At 36.2% G+C, this 18,475-nt stretch overlaps 1 protein-coding gene and 1 pseudogene across 1 annotated transcript in view; one reads left to right on the top strand and one right to left on the bottom strand.

Moving 5' to 3' along the window:
• The first annotated feature begins 690 nt into the window (after nucleotides 1–690).
• Nucleotides 691–18,475, top strand: part of LOC129275840 (6-phosphogluconate dehydrogenase, decarboxylating-like) — a 28,453-nt gene continuing 10,668 nt past the window's right edge. Inside the window, exons 1-10 of the mRNA XM_064109773.1 lie at nucleotides 691–864; nucleotides 6,843–6,876; nucleotides 7,234–7,275; nucleotides 7,874–8,053; nucleotides 11,042–11,107; nucleotides 13,167–13,352; nucleotides 14,101–14,235; nucleotides 16,080–16,205; nucleotides 16,941–17,004; nucleotides 18,065–18,195. Coding sequence (XP_063965843.1) covers nucleotides 851–864; nucleotides 6,843–6,876; nucleotides 7,234–7,275; nucleotides 7,874–8,053; nucleotides 11,042–11,107; nucleotides 13,167–13,352; nucleotides 14,101–14,235; nucleotides 16,080–16,205; nucleotides 16,941–17,004; nucleotides 18,065–18,195 — 978 coding nt within the window. The 5' untranslated portion in view covers nucleotides 691–850. The remainder of the gene's footprint in view (nucleotides 865–6,842; nucleotides 6,877–7,233; nucleotides 7,276–7,873; nucleotides 8,054–11,041; nucleotides 11,108–13,166; nucleotides 13,353–14,100; nucleotides 14,236–16,079; nucleotides 16,206–16,940; nucleotides 17,005–18,064; nucleotides 18,196–18,475) is intronic.
• Nucleotides 11,875–13,147, bottom strand: LOC135156700 (uncharacterized; annotated as a pseudogene).

Genomic DNA, 18,475 nt, shown 5'->3' with positions numbered 1-18,475 from the left:
TGTTTATTAAGGTACTCATTCTGTTCCTATAGTTACAAAAAATGCTTAGCATGTCCAGTTTTCAGGTTAGAATAATAATCACAAATTTCAGCTCACGCTTTGCGCTGGCGTTAATTATATATATAGACACATCTTTTTTCATGATTTACAAAATTGCTCGCCTTAACTTTTCATGTCTTAAATGAAATGTCAAAAAGTTTGAGCTCGTGATTCGCAACATCTCGCAAGGATGCCCTTTAACAGTACAGTGTAATTAGCGCCATAATTGACCAAAAAGCGAGTTGTACAGCTTCGATCAGATTTGATTTTTTTTTTCGAACCGCTCGATCGCTCGCGGAAAATACCTAAATATCAATCAGAAATCTTTGCTAATCTTTATTACTACAAAATACACGTTAACTTCTTCACACATAATATAATCTCATGGTGAAAATGCCCATTTTGACATAAATCTAAATGCCCTTTCTTGGCTTTGCCACCCCCCCCCCCCCAACGAAATACGTTCCGCCGCCCCTGGTTCAAGTGATAGTGATGATGATCGAAGGTGATCGAATCAAGGTTTTCTGTTTTAACCCGAGAAAATTGAGGTAAAAATGGAAATGCCAAGGAAATCTCCCCCCCCCCCCCACCTTCCCCGCCTAGCTCCTTCAAAGTCTTGGGGGGAAATCCCGTGAAGCACACATGTGCATCACACACCCACTCATACTTTATATTGCATGCACTGCACACGTTGCACCGGCACCAGTCACGACGTCCGTTGCTCTAGCTCTCGAGATCTCCGCATTTCATTTGCTTCCGGTATCTCGTCTGACTTCGGCTGTACCACGGCAAAATCTCTCCAAAATCAACCATGGCTGAACCAGTGTAAGTGCTATTTTATCAATTTCAAGAAAATAGATATATAGGGGGAGGGTAATATGATTCAATCAACTCGAAGCATTTATAATTTCAATTTTAATAGTAAAATAAAACGGATGATTGGGGGTGTGGAACTTTGGCGAGGATTGCTCGCTGGCCTTCCATCCTGTGAATTTCCCAGGGTCAGCGCCAGGCCATTGGATTCGGCGCGGCGATGACCAGCATGCTGCAAATTTATTCTTGTAAAATGTAGGAATGTTTTATGACATGCTATTCTCCCGTTCATCCATGTTTGACCTTGGCTTAGGATCCTTGAGGAGGGGTTTGAAGAGTAAGAATAAGATCAAAGCACATTAATGTCTAGAGACTAGACCAAAAGCTTCAGTCTCTGTAATCTGTATTTTGGTTGTTCCGCTGAACTGCGTTGGCTCACTCACTAGTAAAGTGTCAGAAATTGTTGAATTAATCCCCAGAAACGACGGTTATTCCTGTCTAATTAGTGTCGACAATAATGACGTTGCTCTCCTACTCGCGCTCGTCACAAGTTAGATATCTACCGTAATGTCACTTGCACGTACATGTAGGCCTATATTTAAGTTGTTTCATTTGCACACCCCCCCCCCCAAAAAAAAAAAAATTGAAATTGAAAAATAACTGCATGTAATTACAACTTAGAAGGTTTTGAAAAACCATTTCATGCCAGCAGATGGTAAAAATCAAGTTTTAAAATAAATCCATATACTGATAAAAGTGATAAATCTTATTTTTCTTCTCGAAATGCTGGACCCCATGCTAGACAAAAAGTTTTTGAGGAAACGTGAGAATAAGTCCAATGTTTTTATAATCTTTGCATGCTTTTGTCATAAAAAACAGACTTAAGCTTTGCGCTATGAATGCACTACAAAGAAAAAGGATTCAGGGATGCTTTTGTACATGCAGTGTCTACATCACTTTAAAATAAAAAATAAAGAATGAACTACAAGTATTAAAAAGTTTGAAATTGAAAATAAAGCTATCCTATAATGAGTTTTGTATAGTTTGAAAGAGAAAAGTATGTGTAAAGCCTTTGTATCCAGCTACATGTACATGAAAATTAATATGAATGTCAGACTTTTCTTGGACTGGTCATTGAAGGGTATTTTCCAATGCCTCAGTGATCATGGCTGATTTTTTCAGAGTTTGGAGGATTTTTTATGTTCATTTGATATTATAACTTATAAGATTCTGAGATTTTTAGTTGGCTTTGCTCATTTTGACCAGAAATTATTAGATTTGATTCTACCTTCAATGAGGCAACATAAGAATTTATTTCATCCAAAAATATTTGTAATATGAATACCAATTTTCAAATTAATTAAATGTGAGAGCCATCAGGAAAATTACAAGCTATGAAAAGTATGATCATCAGCACTTTAATTATCACAGACAGGTCTGAAAATATGCATCATCCCATTATAATTATTCATGCATGACTGATCACATTTTGCAACTTGTTGTATTAAACATGTAACATTTACAATCTAGCAAAATAGGATTTTGTTTTATTTCTAGCAAAGTAGTGCATACATGTTTATCTTCTCCTTTTTAAGTATTTCCTTTGGACATATTTCAAAACTTTAGATTGTGCAACAAGGTGCTCAAATACAGTTGAAATTAGAATCACTGCTGAGGTGTAAAACAAATCGTAGGCTGATTCCAGAATTTGTTAAATTTGCTGGATATAAGTTTAATATTTTAGAACATTATTGGGCATTTGACTTGCTGGCTTTCTGTTGTGCTTTACATGTATGTGTTTTTAGGAAGGGGCTTGAGAATTTGTTTTCAAATTTTGGTGAATCTTTCGTATCGGTACCTGAAAGTTACAAGCTACATGTACATGTATATGAATGTAGGAAAACTAGATACATACATGTACATGTATGGTTTCCATACAAAGTATTCAGGCAACTATTTAAAGAGGACTCTGTTTGAAGCCCCACATTACTGCTTTGAAAAAGCATTTGTCAGATCTACATGTACTGTACATTTACATGCTAAGCTGCATTAAATGCAAATGAGTTGAAAAGAAATTCCTATCATAGACCCAAACTATAGATTCCTTCACTTCCTCATTTTTTGTTCAGCAACTGTTTACGAGGAGGGGACAAATTCTGCTTTCATTTCAATTGTTGATAACAACACCATGGCCGCGATAATTACTGACCCATGACTCTAGTCTAAATGTCTTTTTATGCTCAAGCAGGAAACAGTGATATCCATTGATTGCAATACATGTACAATGTAGGATGAATTCAGACTGGTTTACTAAAAACTATTCAATCTGAATGTTGTGTCCTTAAGCACTTGAGCATTCAGAGTGATGAATATTAGTTGAAAAAAAATATTGTCTGGTTGTTGGAATGGAAAATATGCACTGAGTGTGTCTAATAAGGAGACCATTGACTAGAACAGCCAATTTTGCTTTTAAAAACAAACTTTAATTAGCATTTTTGGTCACAAGAGTAAAGCTATCAGTCCTACATGTATGTAAAAATCTGTCACACAAAATTTGGGATGTGATACTTTATTCCCCGCAGAACCACACGTATAGGCTTTAATAGAACTTTACTACTGATGTACTTCTAATCTTCTACTCGGGTTTACCTGCCACATCAACCATTTCATATCATTATTAAAAGTACTATAGACATACATGTACATGTGACTGATCCTGGTGGGTGTTTCATAAAGCTGTTCGTAAAGTTACGCACAACTTTCCGCATGACTGGAACATGTTCTTAGGTCCTAAATCAATTACATAGGGATGTCACACAGCTCAAGAAAGGATCACTAGTCGCGCGTAAAGTCATTCATATCTTACAAACAGCTTTATGAAATACCTACCAGTACAGTGAAACCTGTCTATTTAGACCATACATGGGAGAGGAGAAATCAAATGTGATCTTTATCAAGTGGTCTTTTTGGACTGGTTTTTGTAATACAATGGGAAATTTATACTGTTCAAGGGAAACCAAACTTCTGATGTGGTCACGAAAGCAGGTTGGTCTGTTTTATGTACAGAACATGAAGAAGTGCGTCTTAGCTCTGGATATGGACAAACTTGTAGATAGTCCCAAATTTCACTCCAAATTATTTGAGTCTTCATCCATGTTCTACAAAAAGTAATTTGTATGCCGTTGTACATTCAGTGCATGCAACCAGGAAGTCATTTACACCCTTTTCTTTGCAATTCTTGTTTGCATCCTGTTTTCATGAATCCCCCAAATTTTAGCTACTACTGTTTGGTTGTGGTTTCCTTTATGAGAGTCATGTCCGCAAGAAAATTTTTGAAGAAATTGATTTTTAAAGGAAATCAAACCCTGGGAAAATCAGTTTTGGTTTTATAATTAAAAAGATGATAGAAAAAAAGCAATTGAAACAAATTCTATCAAAGTTGGTTAAAAAGTGAAAGAGAAAGTGATGATTATGTTTTGAAAGTCTTTTTTTCATATACTGTGTATGTGTGATCAGTTGAAATAACAGTCTTCAAAATCTAAATATTGCCCTTTATTTTCAAAAGGTTTTATTGACAACTCCAGTTTCCATTTCAAAGTACTGTATGCACCTTAGGCAATCTGCCAAGTACCACTATCGCTTGTAAATTAAGCGATAATATTGCCAATAATAAGGCATGCAAGACACAATTTTCAAACATGGGGATTACTATTTTGCCACATGTGGTAGCATAAAATTATGACAGAAAGTATGTAAATCAGGGAAAATCCTGTAAAATGAATTAGGCTAAGGGGTGTTGCAAGAAAATTTTTGCAATTAATCCCAAATATTCTGTTGCAATTTTACAATTGATTGATCACCTTTAACTATGGCGAATCAGATTACACTCCTTGTTTCATGAAGCAGATTTAATAGCATAATCAATCGCAAATTTGCAATTAATTGCATGGCATATGCTTGATATTGGGAACGAAAATAGACTTGCAATTGATCGCAAGTTTCTTGCATTGCCCCATTAGAGACTATAGATACCAGTGTTCATGAGACTTTGAAAGTTGGCTTGTGCATTTGTCTTGGAGTGATGAGGACTGGGCAACATTTGTAATGTATTGGGTCATGTGTTGTCATGGTAACAACATATAAAATTGTACTGTCATTACAGTACATGTATGTTTCTCACATCACTTGTTTTGTGTTTTCTTAAGTGCTTCTCTCTCCATCCCCTATCGATTAATGTTTCCCAAATATTATTTTGCCTGCATACACTGCAGTACAAACAAAAGTATTGAATATGACACAATGAAGTATTTCACTTCATGTACAGTTAAGTTAATCTGATGAATTTTTAATTTTAATAAACAGTGAAATGAAAAGTTTTGAAATGTTATTGTGCGCAGGGAAACCTTGAATAAATAACCTTGAAATACACTGTACATATATGCTGTACTGTAGCTACTGTCTTAAACATTTGTTTTTGTTTGTTTGTTTGTTTGTTTTGTGTTTGTCTTTAACTGTCTCAAATGTTGGAGGATGGTTCTGCCAAATGTTACTTACAAGTCCTCTCATGCATCAATTTGTGCATGCATCCGCTGTTAGAGTGAGTGAGGTGTTTGGCTGTTCAGAATGTTAATGGAGACTTTAATCTAATTTATGAAGGGCATTCTTGCAATTTTAAAGTCACCAGGAATTTATGCACGTCTAAAGTACCTACAATACAGGTACATGTACATGTACGTAACTGTAAATACTACATGTGTACCATGAATACAAGTGGCTGCTGTCTGCCACTGGCTTTCCGAGACAAAATTATAATACTAGTACTTGGTACAGTGTCTAGAAGGAGAGAGGAAGGTGGAGCTAGCACTACTCCTGGCTGTACATCATGAAGTTTGTCATCTCCACTATGTAGCAAAAAATGAGTTATAAAAAAAAGAAATTGGCCCAAAACCAACAAATTACTGTACAGATTTAAAATGAAATGCAAAAAATATCTTTTTCAAAAACTCTATACAGTAAAAATTTGTGAAAACAAGGGTTATCAATAATGGTTGATTGTTTTATGGAATGCATTATTGCAAGTTGTTATAGCAACACCACCCACCATCATGAAAATGAATTCCTCTCCAAACACGCTGTCCAGTCAAATGTTTGTACATTCAATTACCGTACAGCAATGCACAATCTTCTCACACTACCCCTGTGGCAAATTTAGATATTGCAGCTGAAATTGAAAGCGGTAGTGATTTATCTGCAATGGATCCTTTCTGATTAAAGATTGCGCCTAGATATCTGAAGCCTCATTCATTAGCATGCACGCTGCACCTTGCACTGTGACTGTGCTTTAGCAAACAGTCCAAACAGGTACACTGCATGCACCTGTGAAAATGGACCATTTCCTGGTTCCTTTCAATGCTGAAAGGGAGACATCCATTAAAAAAAATCCTTTTAAATTGATTTATCTAATGACGAGTTTGAATAATGCTTTAAAAATGCAGACTTTGGTCTTGCAGCATCATATGTTTATGCCCTGCTCCAGAAATTAATTGAGCATTTTGTTGGAGGTGCAGTGCATATCAACTGATTTAATGATTCAGAAAAAAAAGACGCTTTCATGAAGTTTAATACTGTGTTTTTCTGGTATGAAGTGTGAAAGTGTCATTATGTGTTGTTGTGAGAAATCAATCTTTAAAAGCTTGAAATACCAGTCCATATCAAGAATATCACTACATTACTCATAGAAATTAAACACATTTTGTTTTTTAGTTGAAATCCAGCACTCAAAGATTTGTGAAACATTTGTTTATGATTTTGTACAAATTTAGTACTTAATTTTTCCAAATGCCAGCTAGTTCTTAAACCCTGAAATTCTCCCACAGTCATGACATTTGTACTATCCTTTGATGAAAAAAAAGGTTCCAGTGTAAATGGATAGATTGAAAAGCAAGTCCTGTAATTAAAATTATAGATTTATTCTTAATTTATTTTTTCAGTGCTGATATTGCCCTCATTGGCTTGGCCGTCATGGTGAGTTAAATTTTTTTTTCTCCCCCAAGAAGAAAATTTCCAGCCTAAAATGTGCCCAATTATTGAGTGTATATGTATGTATTTTCTCAAAATTTCATAATTTATCTCTGAAATCTAACATGTACATGTACATGTACTGTATTGTTAATATCCATTGCTTCCAATTAAAATGAATGAGAAAACAGAAATATATTTAATGAATGATGACAGAAAAACGATTTCTGCTATTCTGCTAGATATTAAGCATTATTTATTGTATGTATTCAACAACCAAATCTGACATGCAAAGTGGACTTTTATGGGGTTTGTTCTTGAATATTAATATATTTCCTGTACATGTATATGCTTCATTTCTAGGGCCAAAACCTTGTCCTCAATATGAACGATCATGGCTTTGTGGTAAGTTGATATACATGTAATTTTAAGGTTCCTTAACTTCCTTCTAGTACATGTATGTAAATATTTCTGTTCATTTTACCGTTGATATTTTTTCTTTCAGGGGAGGCTATTGTTTTTTTACTATGAATAATATCTAAATGTAAATCCCAGGGGGATACGCAATTAATTGATTCAAATAAATGAAGAAATCAAATCAATATACATTGTAACAGGGACATGAAGCAGATCTAAAGCATTTTTGGTACATGTACATGGTCAATAATGTGATTTTTCTAAGATTTCAAATGTACAAAAGTTTAGTGGTCGCTCATTTTTTGGGGGGCTGTTGATTCTTAAACAAAAATCGAATGGTAAAATCTTGGGATATATACGTGTAGTGCACTCTCTCAGTAATTTCTTCATTTTTTTCTTTTTAAATGGTCATTTGAGTACTTTTCTTGAAAATGTAGTGATTGAATACATCAGAAAGCTACAGACAGACCATATCCTGAATATGGTCCACAGATCATCCCTTTTCAATCATACTGGAAGTCGATCGTTGCTTTGAGAATGCAGTAAAAAAACTAAATTAATGTGAAATCATCTTTCATGAATTCAGGTATGCGCTTTTAACCGTACCGTCGAGAAGGTCGATCGTTTCTTGGAGAATGAAGCCAAGGGTACCAAGGTTGTAGGAGCCAAGTCGCTTGAAGACATGGTCAGCAAACTCAAGAAACCTCGTCGGGTCATGATGCTTGTCAAGGCCGGAAGTGCTGTAGATGCCTTCATCGATAAACTGGTGAGAACAGTTGCTCTTATGAATTTAGAATTTTGATATATGGACATAAAATTGTATTCAATCCAGTTTTATATGTTAGCATAACTATTATTTTCGGGACATTTATTTTATTGTGGTATAAACCCATTCGACTCCATGAATGAGGATAGCTATTTTTCCACTTATTTGTAATTTACCTCAATTTTCCCATTGGTTGTATCTGTAGAAAATATTTAAAAAGTGCTTTCATATTTATGCCCCCGCAGACGAAGTCCGGAGGGGGCATTAAGCGTTGCCCCTGTCCGTCCGTCCGTCCCCCCACTTGGTTTCCAGGCAATAACTCGAAAAATATTTAATGGCTTTTAAAATTTTTTGGTGTGTAGGTACAAAAAGATGACAACAAAATACAGGATGAGTTCGAATTCGGAGTCCGCAGGTCGAAAGTCACAGCTTATTAAACATGCGAGTTGGTTTCCGCACAATAACTCGAATAATATTTATTGAATTAACATAGAAAAATAAAAACACCTTACATGGTCATAAACAGTAAAGCAAAGTGAGTTGTGTCTAATATTGTACGTACTAGTCTGAAAAGAATACTGACATTGTCTGTCAGTTTGATATGTCTCCTTGGAAAATATATTGTTGTTTTACAGTATGCAGAGTGGTTTCTAGATATACTGTCGAGTAAATTGGCAAGGCCGTTGTACTGTAGCTGATGACCTTGCTTCGTAAAACAATATATTTGTTTGAAATCACTGGCCTGGGTATAGCAAAATAGTGAAACCTGTATTGTATGCAACAGGAAAAAAGATAACTTGAATAAAAGATTGCTCAGTGATGCGTGACCCTGCCAAACTACTGTGGAGATAGTACTTGTGAAAATGGTCACCAACATATACCGGTAGTATTACAATTTCTCTCATGCAAAATCTGCATGCGTACATGTACATGGAGCCAAAGTTCCACCTACCTTACATAAAAGTTTGCATCCCTATGCGAGTTATTCTGAATTCATAGAAATTTTTTCATTATTTAATCTTAATTGAACCCTAATTCTGTTAGTGTAAAAAACATGATGGCCCGTATTCTGAACTCTGGTTTAAATTAAACCCTGGTTTATAGTCGTGGTTTAAGTATGGAGAGCCATTTGGAGCACAAATCCCATACATTTCACATTCAATTTGTCAACTCATGGCACCCAAATTGTTTGTAATTGTCTGGGAATGATAACTGAAGTACAGTATTTTTCTTCGTTATGAAAGCAAAATGAAACAAAATAGTAAACAAGAAATATACAATATGAATAGAGTTTTTTAATTTTTGGTTCCCCATAAATTTAGCACAGGGTTAGACCGTGGTCTAAGTTAAACCTGACTTCAGAATACGGGCCTTCGAACTGATATGAATGGCATTTCAATGTACAAAATATATTGTAAAATTGCTTGAGACCTTGTTCAATTTGTGTGAAATATTTTGGGTTACCCAGTAATTGTATCAGCAAACATGGTACCTGCCTGTAATTGGAAATAGAAATGTGCATGTACCAGCAACTTAAAGGGGGAAGTCCAGCATATATGAGTGAAATATTAATGAAAGCATGAAATGTATAAAGGAAAGATTCATAATAATTGCTGAATGCCCTTAGACATTTGACAAATGAATTGAGATGGTGCTATTTGCATTCCCACACTGGAGCTATGATTTCTACATGTACATGTATAGAATCAAATCATGAACATACTGTAGCAGTTGATTTATTTTCTTAACTTGTTAGATCTAGGGCCCGTCTTCCAAACAGTTGAGATTGATCCGAGCAATCGCAACTATGGGAAGCCAGCAAAGTCAACATGTGAAATGCATGTTTGTTCAAAAATTATTCTAGATATGAATGTACATGTATATCCATAAAAGTCATTGATTTCTTGACAATTTGATGTGTTTTCCTTTGTTTGCAAATTTCCTGTAGAAAAAATTATGACACTGATGGATTTCCAAAGAGTTACGATTGATTGGATCAATCGTAACTCTTTGTAAGACAGGGCCCAGAATTATTCAGGTTTGAGTCATTTTTGAGCATGTGGAGCCTCATCAAGACAACTTGTGCAGTATTTGCTGTAAAGTATGAACATACATCATGCTCATGTAGTTTCCTTAATCACGCCATAGTGAGCTTTTTTTGTAATTTGCTCAAGAGCATTGTACAAACAAAGGTAGACAGTTATTTAATTTCAAGACTATTTACTTTGCAGTCTAGAACTTTACAGTTCACTTTAAAAGCAAAGGTCAATGTCCGAAGAATTGAATAGTTACATGTATATCCCTTGTAGGCATATGCTTCATAGTTTTATGTTTATCAGAAGTTGACTTTATTTCTGCTGTGTCACTGCCACTATGTCCAAGCTGATAATATTGTGTGCCATTCGTGTACATGCATTAGTTACAATCGGTACAATTGCATTGTACCGTACTGGTAGTACTGTACATGTACATGTAGTTTGCGGCATTGTGAAAAATAGTTTGTTCTGAAATTCTCACACAGGTACCTATCATTTACTCCTTTTTCTTTTTTTTTCCTTTTTTTTTTGGGGGGGGGGGGTTCTGTTAACCTGTAAAAGAAAAATATGTTTTAAAGATTGCACATGATTTTAAAAATTGTCTAAAAGTAAAAGCACTTAAATTATAAACTGATAAATAAATGAAGGATTCTCCAGATTTTGCAACATTCCAAATTTGATTATTCTTCACCAATGACTTGAATTAACCTTTCCATGTGCATGATCACATCTAAAAGTCAAAGAGTTATCTTTATACAGTAGCTCTCTTCTGAGTACATGTATGTAAATATTATTATTTGTACATGTACAATTCTTTTAATTCCTTATGCCATACATGTATGTTGTACATTCTGAGTACTGTATGTTTTGTTTTTCTTAATACTGTATGTTACTTGTACATTCACTTATGATTTTTTTTCTTTTTTTCTTTGTCTTGTTTAATTCTCCATAGGTCCCTCTCCTTGAGAAAGGTGATATCATCATTGATGGTGGAAACTCTGAATTCCAAGACAGTCAGGTGCGTATTAAAGCTGGTGTTAAGCTAGGGACCAGGGGGAACAAGAGGGAGGAATGGAGAGAGAGAGAGGGGAATATGCATAGAAACAAAAGATGGAGGAAGAGATAGTGATTGAGAGCATAACAGCCAAATTATCTTTATCATCGATTTACGTTTCATTCAATAAGCTGATAAGATATAGAATTGGGCTAGGTTTATACCTTTGTGTCCTGCATTTGATCTGATTGTAGGGAGCAATTCTTCTGAGTGATTTGGTGTTCTGTCTAGGATTCGGCAACCAGGATCTGAAGGCGGGTTTAATAGTTATGGTGGGAATTATGCTCAAGTCTGTTTGGACAAGGACACCCAAGTATTTTCACCATGTTTACTTGATTTAGAGTCTGGTTGCCTAGTTATACGTGGTATTTACACAGATAAGAAACATCGAAAGTTTCATGAAACTAAAAAATTCACCAACAGCCATAATTCAATGTTGCACAAAAGTCAATTCATAATGATCACAAATTCACATGCAACAATACTAGTTCCTAAAAGTATTCTTAACTCTAGTCATCCATGAAAAAGGAGAAACTTCAGCAACACAAATTGCTCGCTCTCTGCACTAGGGAAACAGTCCCCTCATTTTTCATTCCTGCCTGGTACCAATTCACCTCACTTGGGTTGAGTTGTGGATCAGTTTCTTGCTGAAGCAAATAATTCTATTTTAAGTGGAAGTGCCAAGGTCATGGAAACGTTTAATTTATCAGCCATCAAAGTGAATACACAGATCATCTTTTCTGCGGTAGTCTCAATATCTGTATCGAGCAGGTCTTATCGTAGTGGAAAAAATGATGTTGAGGTGAGGTCATCACCATAGAAACCAAGATAGCATTATCAATTCTATCTTGGAACAGTTTATAGGTACATGTATCTTTGCAGAGGATGGTTGAAGGTACATGTATGTATTGTATTGTATTGTATATTTATTTTCCATTCATAAAAACATGCAAAATACAAACAAAATACATCAGATATAATTACAAAATAAAATGAATACATATGAATGGCTGGATTGCCCATTCAGAGTGGTAGTTATTACCACTCTGTTCTGTCTAGGGGTCCAGAACGTAATAAAATAGATCAAACTGTATTATAAACATCATTAACAAGCAGAAAAGAACAACATTAAACAAAATGTAAAGTAATGAAAACTAGACAATAGACATAAAACAAAATTTAAAGTTATGAGTTCAAGCTATAAGCAAATACACCCCCCCCCCCCCCCTCCAGACAAAACAATGTGTTGCTCAGAGATCAATGTAATTTGAAATCTTAGAGCTCAAAGCTCTAGATGTAAGCACTTCTATGCTGATTAGCTGGTCCACACCGCAGGGCACCGAGAACAAGGCTGGTTGAATTCTTGAATCGTATGTCACATCTGCAACTAGGATGACAGATGCATTTAGACTTTCAAGCCAGTCGCTTGTAACGTCTTCCCAATTGATACAACATACAGAAACCTCGGTCTTTGAAGCAGGAATTTGATTTGGATCCTGTTTCACAAGTCTGTGTTGTTCCAATCCATTTTCCTTTTCAACACAGCACATCTCGTCTTCTTCTAAGGAACCAAACACCAACATCACACTTGCTATACACTGCTCAAGTGTCCTAAGTGGAGTTGTCTGTGAAGTTCTATGGCTATCTTGGTCATTGCAATGTTCTAAAACAGACATAGATATCCCTGCATTGCTCTGGTACATCTGTTGTGAGTTGTTTATATGGATGTTTAATAAAATATTTATTGAATACATCATCATGGCAATCAGAAAATGTGTAGGTCAGAGGTTGGCAGAGGTCACATACTGCTAGACCAATTAATCCTAAACCACTCCCAAACTCCATTACTCTCCTGTATTGTTTTGTGCTATATGTGTTGCTTTATATACAAGCAATCTATTGCAAGGGCCACAAGCATCTTCGGACATTGTATGTGCTCTTTAAAACAACACCATTTATTTTCATCAACTCTTTGCAGATCCGTTACTTTAATATATCTTCCATGTTTAAATTTTGTTTTTAGAGGAGAGTGAAGGCTCTGGAAGAGAAGGGCTTGCTGTTTGTTGGTAGCGGTGTAAGCGGAGGAGAAGACGGTGCCCGCTATGGTCCCTCTCTCATGCCTGGAGGCTCCCCGAAAGCATGGCCCTTCATCAAGGATATCTTTCAGGGGATCTCAGCCAAGGTGGGCAGCGAGCCATGCTGCGATTGGGTAAGTACTGCTGCAACCTTGAATTCTTTCATATCTATTCATGCTTTTTAATAACCTAGTTGCTCTTCTTAGCTTTTACTTTGTAAAGAACTTTTGACATTACATGTACATGTATATATGATTCTGGAGAGTACATTTAAATGGACCATATGAAAAAGAGAATAGAAGACAGAATTCAATCTTTTAAAAGTGAACAATGAAGTAGATTGTTTGACTTCTCCACATGTGATCTTACATGTAGCAAATCTCACCTCACAACATTCAAACGTGCTGTAGTGATAACAGGACTGTAAATGTCCACTGTTTGTGTTTTCCTTGGACGTAATGTAGTTTCTCAATGAAGCATGTGCTATGAAGGAAACTATCCTTATAGCCTATCTGCCATCACATCATGTCCTTGACCAGGGGCCCGTAACACAAAGCTTAGCAATGGTCGTAGAACATTTTTCAACGATTGATTGCATTGACTACAACTTACAATCAATTGTAAAAAAAACAAGCGTGCGATTAATCGCTAACCTTTGTGTTATGGGACCCAGGATGAGCACTTACATGTAAACTATTTTGGAGAAGGAAGCAAAACTTTCAAATGTCATAATTTTCTTATATCTAATGCAGTGAAATTTTCAGGGTTATGCTTGTTTGATTTTTGTCTCTATTTATTCAAATTCTTTGTATGGCTGAACTTCGTCTTTAAACAGTCATCGTAAAAAAGTTCACTGTTTTCGTTTTTATCCTGTGCTGTTAGGTCGGTGAGGATGGAGCCGGTCACTTCGTGAAGATGGTGCACAACGGTATCGAGTATGGTGATATGCAGCTGATCTGTGAGGCCTATAACCTGATGAAGGATGTACTAGGCATGTCATGTGATGAAATGAGCAAGGTGCGTATTCCCTACTATAACTGGGTAATCTATGTACAAAGCCTATGGGAATCACAGAATTCAGTGGTTATTAAGGATTATAACCTGATGAAGGATGTAGTAGGCATGTCATGTGATGAAATGAGCAAGGTGAGCATGAATCTATTCCCGACTATAACTGGGTAATCCTATGTACAAAGCCTATGGAAATCACAGAATTCAGTGGTTATAAAGGATTATAACCTGATGAAGGATGTACTATGCATGTCATGTGATGAAATGAGCAAGGTGAGCATGAATCTATTCCCGACTATAACTGGGTAATTTATGTACAAAGCCTATGGGAATAACAGAATTCAGTGGTTATTAAGGATTATAACCTGATGAAGGATGTACTATGCATGTCATGTGATGAAATGAGCAAGGTGAGCATGAATCTATTCCCTACTATAACTGGGTAATTTATGTACAAAGCCTATGGGAATAACAGAATTCAGTAGTTATAAAGGATTATAACCTGATGAAGGATGTACGAGGCATGTCATGTTATCATTTTTGTCTCGCCTGCATAGCAGAGCGAGACTATAGGCGCCGCTTTTCCGACGGCGGCGGCGGCGTCAACATCAAATCTTAACCTAAGGTTAAGTTTTTGAAATGACATCATAACTTAAAAAGTATATGGACCTAGTTCATGAAACTTGGACATAAGGTTAGTCAAGTATTACTGAACATCCTGCCTGAGTTTCAGGTCCCATGACCAAGGTCAAAGGTCATGTAGGGTCAATGAACTTAGACCATGTCGGGAAAATTATTTTCAAAATCTTAACCGAAGGTTAAGTTTTTGAAATGACATCATAACTTAGAAAGTATATGGACCTAGTTCATGAAACTTGGGCATAAGTTTAATCAAGTATTAGTGGACATCCTGCTCGAGTTTCAGGTCACGTGACCAAGGTCAAAGGTCATTTAGGGTCAATGAACTTTGGTTAAGTTAGGGGTATTTGTTGAATTACCATCATAACTTTGAAAATTTATGGATCTAGTTCATGAAACTTGGACATTAGGTTAATCAAGTACCACTGAATATCCTGTGCGAGTTTCAGGTCACATGACCATGGTCAATGGTCATTTAAGGTCAATGAACTTTGGCCGTGTTGGGGGTAATTGTTAAATTACCATCCTAACTCTGAATGTTAATGGATCTAGTTCATAAAACTTGGACATAAGAGTAATCAAGTATCACTGAACATCCTTTACGAGTTTCAGGTCACATGACCATGGTCAAAGGTCATTAAATGTCAATGAACTTTGGCCGTGTTGGGGGTATTTGTTGAATTACCATCCTAACTCTGAAAGTTGATGGATCTAGTTCATAAAACTTGGGATACAAGAGTAATCAAGCATCACTGAACATCCCCTGTGAGTTTCAGGTCACAAAACCAAGTCAAAGGTCAGTTAAGGCCATGTTGGGGTAATTGTTGAATTACCATCATAACTTTGAAAGTTTATGGATAGAGTGAATGAAATGTGGACATGGGTGTAGTTGACAGTCTTAAGTATCCGTTCAAATGTCATTTATGGTCAATGAACGTGGTATTATGTCATTATATGAATGATGTTTTTGTGAATAATTATTTTATAGTAGTTTTCAAAGTTAGCACTGCTGCTATATTAAATTGCGTAATGCAGGCGAGACTGCCAGAGGCGTTCCACTTGTTAAAGCTTAGGATGTCCTTTTTCAAGCTGGCTAAAAATCTCAAAATTGATTTTTGGGGCGAATTATTGTTGATTTGGGGGCGGCAGATCATAGATGATGTTTATACACCATTTTTACAAAATTGCCATACTCTTTATGTTTTTATCAGGTATTCGAAGACTGGAACAAAGGAGAACTTGATTCATTCTTGATTGAGATCACCAAAGATATCTTGGCTTTCAAGGATACCGATGGACAGTATCTCGTTGAGAAGATCAGGGACAGGGCTGGACAGGTAACTGACCTTTGACCTATATAGGTGTTCAGTACATACTAACAGTGTATGTGTATTCCTCGGGTTGTAACTAGTTTTGAAATTTCTAGCAAAAAGAAAATGATAACTCCATACACAAAAATTCATGGAGGATGAGAATGTTTTAAATTATTTTTTTTCAATGTCTCAAGGTCAAATTATACCAAGATATGCAACAGCAGCGTACTTCAAAGATACATGTATATATCCAATCACACTGTCATGTAGGTTGCGTCATCCATAAACAGTTGTGCTCAAAAGTTAGGGAACCCCACTAGATACATATACTTAATTGCGAAGTCAGGTGATAAAATGTTACATCCAACAAAGTTTGTTTCGCTGGGCTCGCCGAACCTTATAGTGTTTATAGTCTACATTCAACACTCGGCATGGAGGACTACACTTTGTGGTGGGTTCACTTACTGTTGAGCACAACTGTATGAACAATAACCGCTGGCCTTAAATTTCAATATCTTAAGGGCAAGGCTGCTCTTCCATAGGGTACATATCTCGATTCAAGCACAAATGGGAATAAGGGCACAACAAATCTCCAAGGTGAATGAGAAGGGCACCAACACCAGTCAACATGGCATCCACAGCCATGGCCTTGGAATGATTTCAGCCATGTACTGGTATTAAAAACAAGATCAAATAATGATGTGTTTCCAGCCAATTATCCTTTAATATTTTTGTGTTATTTCATATTCTACCGTACAGAAAGGCACAGGAAAGTGGACAGCCATTTCTGCTCTGGATTATGGTATGCCTGTTACGCTCATCGGTAAGTTTTTTTTTTCTAATGGTTGATGGATTGAATTTATTCATTCACAGAAAACTTGCATAAAAAAAGGACTGCTTTTCAGCAAGTCTGTGTTACAAACATAAATGAAACCTCACATAGAAAGCAAAGTTGAATATAAAATTGGTATAATATAAAGAGAGAAACATGAATCATTTAAAGAAATAGTATGGATTTTTGGATTTTCATGCAATGTTAACATGAAACGTAAACAAAAATTCAATCTAAATAGAAAAAATAAATAAACAGGATAGGGAGAAGAAAAACAAACAGGGGAAAGAGGGAGAGAGTAAAATGGGAGACAGAGATAAAAGAAGGGATAGATTGGCGAAACTAGTACAGTTCATCTACCTATTGCTTGAATTGGTAGAGCATTTACAAAGATCTTGTCGTATTCTTGTGTTCTGAAGGATATTGGAGATACTACCTCATAGAAGTGTATTTGAATTATTCTGCAATAATCAGGGTTCCCACAGTAATGGAAAATCCTGGATAAATTTGTGGTCATGGAAAGTCAGGGAATTTGGAAAATTTGTGAAAAGTCATGGAATTGCATTTACCTCTTGGCTATGGCAGCTTTCCAGTTTGTCGTGTCTTGCAACTCTCATACTCTGTGATCATACTCTGCTATTATAATTGGTGTTCATGATTTCCATTTTTCCCAGTTTTGTGACATCCCAAATTCTACATCACTCCCGAGACGTCACGGGAAGTCATGGAAAGCGGCAATTTAGTCATGGAAAAATAATGGAAAATTCATGGAATTCTGTTTTCAAATTTCTGTGAAAACCCTGATAATGACCGATGCTATTTGTCATCGAATCTTACTATTATTAACACGGTATTCATTTTAGTAGGTGAGGCTATGTTTGCCCACTGTCTATCTGCCAACAAGGAGGAGAGAGCTAGGATTAAGAAGTATGTATATGTTTGTTGCACCTGCAGAAGTCTTCAGTATGATAAATGGAACTCCCATCATCATGATTTTCCTATCCATCCTCATCACCATCAAATTTTACAATAATGTTATTTGTTTTAATAGGTGAGGCTGTGTTTGCTCGTTGTCTCTCTGCTATCAAGGATGAGAGAGTGGAGGCTAGCAAGCAACTCCAGGGACCTGCTGCTACACCATTTACAGGAGACAAGACACAGTTCATTGAAGACATCAGACAGGTAGGGACTTAACTACTTATGAATCTCATTCCCGTGCTTTAACCCTTTGCGTGCGACGGGCTTCCACAGAAGCCCAGCGAGTCGTTCACTTAGCTACGACGGGCTTCTACAGAAGCCGAGATATGTTTGGTTTAATTCAATGAAGTTTTTCAGCTTTTTCGTAATTGTTATGTACTAAAATCTCTGCCACTATTTCCTTTATAAACCTATTTCGATAACAGATTGAAAAAAATATACAGCTACGTGGGGAAAAATCCCGAAATTAGGAAATCATTTCAAC

Source organism: Lytechinus pictus, chromosome 14 (assembly GCF_037042905.1).
Source record: "Lytechinus pictus isolate F3 Inbred chromosome 14, Lp3.0, whole genome shotgun sequence".
In the NCBI taxonomy this organism is placed as follows: domain Eukaryota; kingdom Metazoa; phylum Echinodermata; class Echinoidea; order Temnopleuroida; family Toxopneustidae; genus Lytechinus; species Lytechinus pictus.
Note: the sequence above shows the minus strand (reverse complement) of the source record. Positions and strands in the feature narration are given on the sequence as shown.